This window comes from Anomalospiza imberbis, chromosome 22, assembly GCF_031753505.1.
Source record: "Anomalospiza imberbis isolate Cuckoo-Finch-1a 21T00152 chromosome 22, ASM3175350v1, whole genome shotgun sequence".
Lineage (NCBI taxonomy): Eukaryota > Metazoa > Chordata > Aves > Passeriformes > Viduidae > Anomalospiza > Anomalospiza imberbis.
Genome location: NC_089702.1, coordinates 5,294,350 through 5,305,574, shown reverse-complemented (window position 1 = coordinate 5,305,574; position 11,225 = coordinate 5,294,350). Strand labels below are relative to the sequence as shown.

Sequence of the window (11,225 nt, the reverse complement as noted above, 5' to 3'; positions counted from 1 at the left end):
AAGGGGTTTTAGAAAAGGGAATTTTAAAAAGGGGATTTAAAAAAAAGGGGTTTTAAAAAAGGGGGTTTAATAAGGGGATTTTAAAAAGGGAATTTTAAAAGGGATTTTAAAAAGGGAATTTAAAAAATGGAATTTTAAAAGGGCTTTCCTGCAGGACAGAGCTCGGGATTCTGGGATTTTCCTGGGATTCTGCTCCTCACCTCCCATTTTCCCGCCAAATTCCCAGAATTGTCCATATCCCGAATATCTGAGTCCCAAGTCTGTTTTTTTTTGGTTTTGTTGGGTTTTTTGGATTATTTTTTAGGTTTTGTTTCGTTTTTTTGGGGTTTTTTTTGTTGGTTTTTTTTTTTTTTTTGTGGAATTCCTGAAATAATTTCAGAAAATCAATCAAATCCCAGAATCCTGAGTTGGGTCAGAAAAATCCCAAATCCCATCCAGTTCTCCCCGGCCTTGGGCACTTCCAGGGACGGGGCGGAGAATTGCGTCCTCAGGGAATGTCATACCCCAAAAAAAAACCCAAAAAAAAAATCCTAAATTTTGGGGCATTTTTGGGATTTTTGGGAACTCACGTGGCCCTGCAGAGCTCGCCCGACATCAGCCACGTCAGGAATTCCTGCTCCAAAAATTCCCTCAGGCCCTCGGAGCCTTCCAGAGCTGGAAAACTGCAGGGAAATAAAAAATAAAATACAGTGAAAATGGAATTAAAGGGGGAAAAAATTCCTGGTTTTAACATCCCCTTCTCCCAGTCCTAAATTCACGGGGGATTTTGTTGGGTTTTTAATATTTCCCGCTGGGATAACGAACCCAAAAGGTTTAATTTTGTCTGGAAATGGGGAAATTCTTGGTGGTTTTGGGAATCCTGGGGCGGGGTTTCCTGAGGGTTTGGCCCCAAAATTCCATAAAATTTCCATAGCCGTAAAATTTCCGTGTCCATGTTCCATAAAAATTCCACATCCCCAAACTCCATAAAAAAACAGCGACAGAAAAAAATCCCAAAGTTCTGTAAAAAGCACAACAAATCCCCAAATTTTGTGTAGAACACAAAAAAATTCATTAATTCTGTAAAAGAACAAAGTAAATCCCCTAAATGATGTAAAAAACCCCAAAATCGCCACAAATTCTGTACGAAACCCAAATAAATCCCATTAAAAGCCCAAAAAATACCCTGAAATTCTGTACAATTCCCCAATTCCATTTTAAAAACCCAAAAACTCCCCCCAGTTTCCATTAAAATCCCAACAAATCTCCCAAATTCTGCACAAATCCCAAGAAATCCCCAAATTCCATTTTAAAACCTCAAAAAAGCCCCGAATTTCCATGAAGTCCCTAACAAATCCCCGAATTCCATTTAAAAAACCCCAAAATATCCCAAATTTCCACAAAACCCCCACAAATCCCCCAAATCCTGCCCCAATCCCAACAAATCCCTTAAATCCATTTTAAAAACCCCAAAAAATCCCCCAGTTTCCATAAAAAACCCAACAAATCCCCAAATTCCATAAAACCCCCCCCAAAATATCCCAATTTTCCACAAAAATCCCAATAAATCCCTGAATTCCATTTTTAAAAACCCAAAAAAATCCCCCAATTTCCATAAAAAACCCAACAAATCCCCGAATTCCACTAAAAAAACCCCAAAATATCCCAAATTTCCACAAAAACCTCACAAATCCTGCCCCAATTCCCCATCCCGATTTTCCTTCCCGCCTCACCTCCGGGTTTCCCGGTTTTTCCCGAGCCATCCCAGGAAATCGTTGCCTCCTGGCGCCCCAAAATCCGATTTTCCCCCATCCCCTTTTGGGGTCCCGGCCTCGCTCTCCAGGGGCTCCGTGGTGTCGCTGGGAAAGGAAAACCGGGAAAAAAAAAATCCCAAAAATCCACAAGAGGGTGCCCGAATTCCGCTTTCCCAAAAATCCCGGCTCCCCTCCTGGGCGGGGAATTGGGGGAAAATGGGAAAATCCCAAATCCCGATGTTCGGAGAGGAAAAAACACCCGCGCTGCTGGGATTGGGGGATTTGGGGACTCGGGAATTGGGGGATTCTGGAATTGGGGGATTTGGGGATTCGGGAATTGGGGGACTCGGGCATTAGGAGATTTGGGGACTTGGGAATTGGGGGATTTGGGGACTCGGGAATTTGGGCAATCAGGAATTGGGGGATTTGGGGATTCTGGGATTGGGGGATTTGGGGACTCGGGAATTGGGGGATTCCAGAATTGGGGGATTTGGGGATTCTGGGATTGGGGGACATGGGGATTTGGGAATTGGGGAATTTGGGGATTCAGGAATTGGGGGATTTGGGGACTCAGGAATTGGGGGATTCGGGGAATTTGTGGATTCTGGAATTGGGGGATTTGGGGATTCTGGGATTAGGGATTTGGGGATTCTGGGATTGGGGGATTTGGGGATTCTGGGGAACTTGGGGATTCTGGGATTTGGGGATTCAGGAACTTGGGGATTCTGGGATTGGGGATTTGGGGATTCTGGGATTGGGGGATTTGGGGATTCTGGGATTGGGGGATTTGGGGATTCAGGGGAATTTGGGGATTCTGGGATTTGGGGATTCTGGGATTGGGGGATTTGGGGATTCAGGGGAATTTGGGGATTCTGGGATTTGGGGATTCAGGAACTTGGGGATTCTGGGATTGGGCGATTTGGGGATTCAGGAATTGGGGATTCAGGAATTGAGGAATGTGGGGTTTGGGAACCGGGGATTCGGGAACTGGGGATTCGGGAGCTCACGGGCTTTTCCTCTCGCGCCGGGCCAGCAGCCACTCCACGAAGTTCCTGCCCAGCACGTGGTCCATGGTGCGGCTGTAGTCGCTGGCCAGCGTGGCCTCCGAGTAACGGCGCCGCAGCGGCCGCGCGCCCGCCACGGCCAGGCCGGCCCTGGGACCGGAACAGCGGCACGGGATGAGCGCTGATCCCGAGGAACGGGGTCACTCCTGATCCCGTGGGATGGGGTTACTCCTGATCCCGTGGGATGGGCTGAGAGCTGATCCCGTGGGAGATCCCATGGGATGGGGTCACTCCTGATCCCATGGGATGGGGTCACTGCTGATCGCTGGAACTCTGGAACGCTGCTCTGGGCTTTGGGTTTGGGTTTGGGAAAACACCGGAACGCTGCTCCGGGGTTTGGGTTTGATCTCCCGTTATCGGCTGCTCATTGCTGCTCCTGCCTGGCTCCGAGCTGGGATCGGGATCGGAATCGGGATCGCTCCCAGATCTCCTCCCGTGCTGTTCCCACCTCCCCAGTGCTGGGCCGAGCCCAGGGAGTCTGCCCCAAATCCATGGGATCGGCCCCAAATCCATGGGATCGGCACCCTGAATCCATGGAATCCACCCCAAATCCGTGGGATCAGCCCCCCAAATCTATGGGATCAGCCCCCAGTCCATGGGATCAGCCCCCTGAATCCATGGAATCCACCCCAAATCCATGGGATCAGCCCCCAGTCCATGGGATCAGCCCCGAATCCATGGAATCCACCCCAAATCCATGGGATCAGCCCCCTAAATCTATGGAATCCACCCCAAATCCATGGGATCGGTTCCAAATCCAGGGGAAGAGCCCCCTGAATCCATGGAATCCACCCCAAATCCAGGGAATTTGCCCCCCAGTCCATGGAATCCACCCCAAATCCAGGGAATCTGCCCCCCAGTCCATGGGATCCACCCCAAATCCGTGGAACCCGCCCCGAACCCACGGGCTCCGCCCCGGGGGACAGGAGGAGGCTCCCGGTGCCCCGGGCGCGTTCCCGGTGCCCCGCTCACCCCGGGCACATTCCCGGTTCCCCGGGCACATTCCTGGTGTCCCTCCCCACCCCGGGGACATTCCCGGTTCCCCGGGCACGTTCCCGGTGCCCCGCTCACCCCGGGCACATTCCCGGTTCCCCGGGCACATTCCCGGTGCCCCGCTCGCCCCGGGCACATTCCCGGTTCCCCGGGCGCGTTCCCGGTGTCCCGCTCACCCCGGGCCGCTCTCCTCCGCGCACACCACGCTCAGCCCGGCCAGCAGCAGCGGCAGCGCCCGCAGGGACCTCAGGGACATCTTCCCGGGCGGAATTCCCTCGGGATAACCGGGATAACGGGCGGGATAACCGGGAGCTGCAGCACGCGGGACGCTCGGGATGTGATTCCAGCGGGATCGGGCTGGGAATTTTCCCTCCATCCCGCAAACCTCCTGCCCTTGCCAGCCGAATCCCTCCATCCCAAAGCTCCTTCCCAGCTTTTCCTGCTCTGCTCGCCGGACTCCGACCGTGGAATTCCCGGTGGGAATTCCCGGCGGGAACGGGGTGGGGTTCTCCCAACCCTCCGGCTCCATCCCAGCCCGGCCTGGGAATGGGAACGTCCCTGGAGCAGGGAATTCCGCAGGGAATCCCCACTGTCCCCGCCTGCTTTGGGAGCCCGATCCAACTCCTGGGGGGTTTTTTGGGATGGATAAAGTTTGGGATGGGAAATATCAGTTACGGGAAACATGGACAGCGATGGGATGGAATCCTGAGATTCCCAAGGGTTTAAAAAAAAAAGGATTTCCAATAACCCGTGGAATTGGGGCTGGCTCTCCCTCCCTTCCAGGGAAATCCTGCACAGAAGGGACCGCTGCCATTCCCTAAAATCCAGGCTCCATTCCCTCGCCTCACATCCCAAAAATTCCCCCATGCTTCCAACATTTCCAGCTCCACCCTGCCCAAAACTTCCTCCACAATTGCAACATTTCCCCTGGAATTTCCATTTTCCCCAGAATTCCAATTTTCCCCCTGGAATTCCCATTTCTCCCTGGATCTCCCATTTTCCCTGGAATTCCCATTTCCCCCAGAATGCTGATTTCCCCCTGGAATTCCCATTTCTCCCAGAATTCCGATTTTCCCCTGGAATTCCCATTTTCCCCAGGACTTCTTACCTCCCTGTGCGGATTCCTGGTGGCTCTGCAGCCCCGGAGCCGCTCGGGGCCGTTTTTATCCCGATTCCAGAGGGTAACCAGGAAATCCAGCTTGGAATTGGGGCAATTCCCAGCAGGAAATCACCTCGGAAAATATTGACATTAATGGCAATTAAACATTTCTGCATCAGGGCGTTAATGGGGCTGTTCCAGCCCTAATTCCATGGAAAAACCCCCCGGAATTCCCATTTTTGCCATGGAAAAACCCCAGTCTGCTCCTTCTTTGGTGAAATCCTTGGATCCTGTCACAAATCCAGGGCTCTGCCAGCCCCAAATCCAGCGTTTCCTCCCCGAAAATGGGATCTCCAAGAGGAAATTTGGGATGGAGAGGGGCAGATCCAGTTTGGGATTGCCAAATCCCAGTTTGGGATTGCCACGAGGTTTTGGGATTGCCAAATCCTGGTTTGGGTTCTCAGATCTTGGTCTGGGATTGCCAAATCCTGTTTGGGATCCTCTTTTGGGATTCCCAAATCCCATTTTGAGATTGACAAACCCTGGTCTGTGATTCTCAAATCCTGATCTGGGATTCCTAAATCCAGTTTGGGATTACCAGATCCTCTTTTGGGATTCCCAAATCTCATTTAGGATTTGCCACGGATTCCCCATTCCCAGATCCCATCCCTATCCCAGGAAAGGCTCTCCCAGGTCCATGGATACCCCATTCCCAATCCCATACCCCATTCCCATGCCCAGATCCCATATCCCATCTTGCTCCATGGATTACCCATTCCCAATCCCATCCTGCTCCATGGATACCCCATTTCCAATCCCAGATCCCATATCCCGCCCCGCTCCATGGATACCCCATTCCCATACCCCATATCCCATTCCCAATCCCATATCCCTTCCTGCTCCATGAATACCCCATTCCCATTTCCAGATCCCATATCCCAGATCCCATACCCCACTCTCAGATCCCATATCCCGCCCCGCTCCATGGATACCCCATTCCCATTCCCAGATGTCCCCCTGCTCCATGGATACCCCATTCCCAGATCCAATACCCCATTCCCAATCCCAGATCCCATTCCCAATCCCACCCAGCTCCATGGACACCCCATTCCCCATCCCATACCCCATTCCCAATCCCATACCCCATTCCCAATCCCATACCCCCTCCTGCTCCATGGATACCCCATTCCCAGACCCCATTCCCAATCCCATATCCCATATCCCGCCCCGCTCCATGGATACCCCATTCCCAGCGAACCCCGATCCGCCTCCCGGCGTGACTGGGGCCATCAGGCACTAATTACCCTCCCCGGAGTTAATTAACCAATTAACCCCGTTCCCTTTTCCCGGGCTCCCGAAGCCGGGCCGTTGTCCGGGCTGTGAGCGTCACAGAAAAGCGGGAATTTTTATCCCGAGATCTTTACAATGTGTGCTCTGGGGGGGCTCCGGGTGCAGCGATCCCGGTTTTCCCCTCATCAGGGCGGGAAGTTAATAGGGTGAGAGGAATTTCCAGCTGGAGCCATTCCCGGTTATCCCGGGAAAAGCAGCAGCAGCAGCGTTCCCGCATTTCCCAGAATATCTGGAACGAAGGAAAGCAGGGATTTGGCACCAGATGTGTGCGACTCCCCGGGTGGGAACCCCAGGGATCCCAGGAATGGGGAATCGATGGAGCGGGGTGGGATGTGGGATATGGGATTGGGAATGGGGTATCCATGGAGCAGGGTGGGATGTGGGATCTGGGATTGGGAATGGGGTATCCATGGAGCAGGGTGGGATGTGGGATCTGGGATTGGGAATGGGGTATCCATGGAGCAGGGTGGGATCTGGGATATGGGATCTGGGATTGGGGTATCCATGGAGTAAAGAGCTTTTCCTGGGATGGGATTGGGATCTGGGAATGGGATCTGGGAACGGGGTATCCATGGAGCTGGATGGGATATGGGATATGGGATTGGGAATGGGGTATCCATGGAGCAATGAGCTTTTCCTGGGATGGGATTGGGATCTGGGAATGGGATCTGGGAATGGGATCTGGGAATGGGGTATCCATGGAGCAGAGTGGGATCTGGGATCTGGGATATGGGATTGGGAATGGGATCTGGGAATGGGGTATCCATGGAGCAGGGTGGGATGTGGGACTGGGACTGGGATTGGAATCTGGGATATAGGATTGGGAATGGGGTATCTATGGAACAGAGAGAGCTTTTCCTGGGATGGGATATGGGATTAGGAATGGGATCTGGGAATGGGATTTGGGAATGGGGTATCCATAGGAGAGCTTTTCCTGGGATGGGATATGGGATTAGGAATGGGATCTGGGAATGGGGTATCCATGGAGCAGGGAGCTTTTCCTGGGATGGGGATGGGATCTGGGAATGGGGTATCCATGGTGATTCCTAAATGACATTTGGGAATCCCAAAAGAGGATCTGGGAATCCCAGTTCGAGGAATTCCCTGGGAATTCCCAGAAAAGCAGGAATTGTCCCAAATCCTGGCCCGAACCTCGCCCTTCCCCAGCCCCAGCTCCTTCCCGGGGTCATTCCCGAGAGACCTCGGGGCCACCCAGCCCTGGAATTTCCATCCCAGAAAACCCAGCTGGGGCTGGAGGAGCGGGAATTCCGGGAAATCGGGAACGCCTTGGGAAGGTCCTGAAAGCTCCCGGAGAAAATCCTCAGATTCCAAAGGGAATCAGGCGCTGGAATCATGGAAAACAGGGTTGGGAACGACCTCAGGGATCTCGGGATGGATCCTCCTTTTTCCTTCCCTTTCCTTTCCATGAATTTTCTTGAATTTCAGAATTTCTTTTCCTTGAATTTCCTTTCCTTTCCTTGAATTTCCTTACAATAATTTGAATTTCAGAATTTTTTTTTCCCCCCTGAGCTCATCAAGACCTCAGGAAAAGGGCAGAAAATTCCCATTTTTGGATCCAATCCCCATTTCAGCTGATTTTTCTCCCCCCAGCCCCAAATTCCTCCCTTCAGGAATTTCCACAGCGGCACCAAAACCCCTTGGGAGTGGTGGGGAAAAAAATTCCCATTTCTTTGGGTGCTTTTTCCCATTCTTTGTTTTTTTATTTTTCCTTTTTTTCCCAATTTATTGATTTCCCCCCCCCCCTTAATTTTGGAATTTTTTTTCCATTTTTGGATTTTCCCCCCATTTTTGGGTATTTTTCTCCCCATTTTTCGGTGTTTTTTCCCATTTTTGGGTTTTTCCCCCCATTTTTTGGGGTTTCTCCCCCTCATTTCTCAGCATTCTGCTCCGCATCCAGCAAATCCCAAAAAATTCCAGCTGGGAACTGGGGATGGATCCCGAGGTGGAAATGGATTTTTTAACTCCCCTGCCTGTATTTTTGGGGAGCCCCCACGAATTAATTGGGAAGGGGTGAATTCATTGAATTTTGAGGTTTTTTAATTGAATTTTGAGGGTTTCAATTGAATTTTGTGGGGGTTTTATTGAATTTTGAGGTTTTAATTTCAATTTTAATTTTTCTAATTTGAAATTTGTGGTTTTAATTTGATTTTTTTTTTAATTTGAGCTTTGATTTTTGATTTTTTAAGTTGAATTTTGAGATTTTTTTTTTACTTTTTTTTTTTTTTTTTTTTTTTTTTTAATTTTGAATTTTAAGATTTTCATCCAGAAAAGCTCAAATTTCCCTTTTGGAGCCTCCGGGGAATTTCCCTCCCCCGCGGTTCCATCGCTTCCTTCCCTTCCCCTGGAATTCCCACCTGGAATTCGCCCCCAAACTGGGATGGGCTCGGAGCGCTGGGATCCCGAATTTCCCACTATTAAACCCAAAAATTCCCGGGATTCCACCCGGATGGGCGGGAGGGGTTTTCCCACAAATCCGCATTTCCCGGGATTTTCGGGATTCCTTTGGAGCTCAGGTCCGGGCGGGGGGCGCGGCTGCGTCGCTTTTTTTGAAGTTGAAAAAGGCATTTTTGGGTGTCCGGAGTGGCAGTAAATTGATTTATTGAGCGGTGAATTCCCCCCTCAGCCGGGGGGAAAAATTAAAAAAAAAAAAAAAAAAAAAGCAAAAAAAGTAAAATAAAATAAAGTAAAAATAAAATAAAGTAAAAATAAAATGAAGTAAAAATAAAATAAAGTAAAAATAAAATAAAGTAAAAATAAAATAAAGTAAAAATAAAATAAAGTAAAAATAAAATAAAGTAAAAATCACCCATCAATCCTAAAATGCAGATAAAATAAAATAACCAATAAATCTCGAAATATACATAAAATAAAATTAAAAAAAAAATCACCAATCAATCTCGAATTATAGATAAATTAAAAAAAAAATTACCAATCAATCCCGAAATGCAGCTAAAATAAAATAAAATAAAATAAAATAAATTGCCCCTGGAACCCACTGGGGCAGCACTGAGGGAACCCCAAAATCCTCCCGGATTTTTTGGGGGTGGCCGCAGAACCAGCCGGACCCCAGCTCAATCCTCTAGGGGCAACTTGGGAATTTTCCCACATTTTTTAGGAATTTTCCCACAATTTTTAGGATTTTTCCCACATTTTTTCGGAATTCTTAAAGTTTTTTTTTCCCTCTCCACATTTTAAAAGATTTTCCCCCCACATTTTTTAGAATTTCCACCACATTTTAAAAGAATTTTCCCCCATTCATCAGGAATTTTCCCCACATTTTTCAGGAATTTCCCCCCCATTTTTAAAGAATTTTCCCCACATTTTAAAAATAATTTTTCCCCATTTTCCACACATTTCCCCACATTTTTTTAAGGATTTCCCCCACATTTTTCAGGAATTTCCTTCCCATTTTTTTCGGAATTTTCCATCATTTTAAAAGAATTTTTCCCTTTTTTTTTTTTTTTTTTTTTTTTTTTTAGAATTTTCCCCACATTCTAAAAAATAATTTCCCCCCATTTTTCAGGAATTTTCCCACATTTTTAAAGAATTTCCCCCCCCGTTTTCCCAGGATTTTCCCGCTCCCGCTGCGGGCGGGGCCGGGGCGGCGCGGGCCGCTCTCATTAAGAGCCGCGCTCATTAAGCGCTGCCCTCGTTAAGCGTTAATTACAGCGCGGGGGGGGACGGGGAGGGGGCGGGGGAGCCGCGACCGGAGCCCCCCGAGCCCCCGGCCCGGCCCCCGGTGCCCCCCGGGATTCCCCGGTACCCCCGGCCCGGCCCCCGGTGCCCCCCGGGATTCCCCGGTACCCCCCGAGCCCCCGGCCCGGCCCCCGCTGCCCCCCGGGATTCCCCGGTACCCCCGGCCCGGCCCCCGGTGCCCCCCGGGATTCCCCGGTACCCCCCGAGCCCCCGGCCCGGCCCCCGGTGTCCCCCCGGTGCCGCCAGCCCCAGTGGCCCCCGATGCCCCCCGAGCCCCCAGCCCAGCCCCGAAACCCCCGGCAAAACCCCGGAGCCCCCCGGTACCCCCGAGCCCCCAGCCCCGGAGCCCCCCGAGCCCCCGGTACCCCCGAGCCCCCGGCCCAGCCCCGGAGCCCCCCCGAGCCCCCGGTACCCCCGAGCCCCCAGCCCAGCCCCGGAGCCCCCCCCGAGCCCCCGAAGGTGCCCCCAGAGCCCCCGGTGCCCCCGGCCCAGCCCCGGTGCCCGCGGCCGCCCCGCGGGTTCGGGGGCAAGCAGAGCGGGCCGGGGGCTCGGGGGGGGAGGGTTGGTTTTGGGGGAGTGGGCTCCGGGAGGGTTGGTTTGGGGGGTTGATTTGGGGCGGTGGGCTCGGGGGGTGTCGGTTTTGGGGGGGTGGGCTCACGGTGGGGGTTGTTTTAGGGGGGTGGGCTCACGGTGGGGGTTGTTTTAGGGGGGGTTGTTTTAGGGGGGTGGGCTCGCGGTGGGGGTTGTTTTGGGGCGGTGGGCTCGGGGGAGTTGTTTTGGGGCGGTGGGCTCGGGGAGTTGTTTTAGGGGGGGTGGGCTCGGGGGAGTTGTTTTGGGGCGGTGGGCTCGGGGGAGTTGTTTTGGGGGGGTGAGCTCGGGGGAGTTGTTTTGGGGGGGTGGGCTCGGGCAGTTGTTTTGGGGCGGTGGGCTCGGGCAGTTGTTTTGGGGCGGTGGGCTCGGGGGAGTTGTTTTGGGGGGGTGGGCTCGGGGGAGTTGTTTCGGGGCGGTGGGCTCGGGGAGTTGTTTTGGGGCGGTGGGCTCGGGGAAGTTGTTTTCGGGGGGTGGGCTCGGGGGAGTTGTTTTGGGGCGGTGGGCTCGGGGGAGTTGTTTTGGGGCGGTGGGCTCGGGGAGTTGTTTTGGGGCGGTGGGCTCGCTGCTATTTTCAACCCAGCTCCGACCTAAAAATAAGAAGCGTCCCGAGAAGGCGGCGGGGGAGGACGGGCGGATGCCGGGGCGGGGAGGCAGCGCTGCCCGGGGGGCGTCGCTCCC

At 52.2% G+C, this 11,225-nt stretch overlaps 1 protein-coding gene across 1 annotated transcript; it reads right to left on the bottom strand.

The window, feature by feature from the left end:
* Positions 1-565: 565 nt before the first annotated feature.
* On the bottom strand, positions 566-4,046 carry GIP (gastric inhibitory polypeptide). Its single transcript, XM_068212729.1, has 4 exons — positions 3,967-4,046; positions 2,741-2,887; positions 1,713-1,838; positions 566-662 (listed from the first exon to the last, which is right to left on the bottom strand). Exons 1-4 carry the CDS (start codon positions 4,044-4,046, stop codon positions 566-568), a joined length of 450 nt encoding a protein of 149 aa, XP_068068830.1.
* Between the last annotated feature and the right edge of the window lie 7,179 nt (positions 4,047-11,225).

Excerpts from the sequence above, each read along its gene's own strand:
- GIP (XM_068212729.1), bottom strand. The coding sequence starts at position 4,046 with ATGTCCCTGAGGTCCCTGCGGGCGCTGCCGCTGCTGCTGGCCGGGCTG. Across the intron at positions 2,888-3,966 it reads GCGGAGGAGAGCGGCCCGGG|GGCCGGCCTGGCCGTGGCGG; the intron begins GTGAGCGGGACA and ends TTCCGGTCCCAG. Across the intron at positions 1,839-2,740 it reads CGGCGCGAGAGGAAAAGCCC|CGACACCACGGAGCCCCTGG; the intron begins GTGAGCTCCCGA and ends TTCCTTTCCCAG.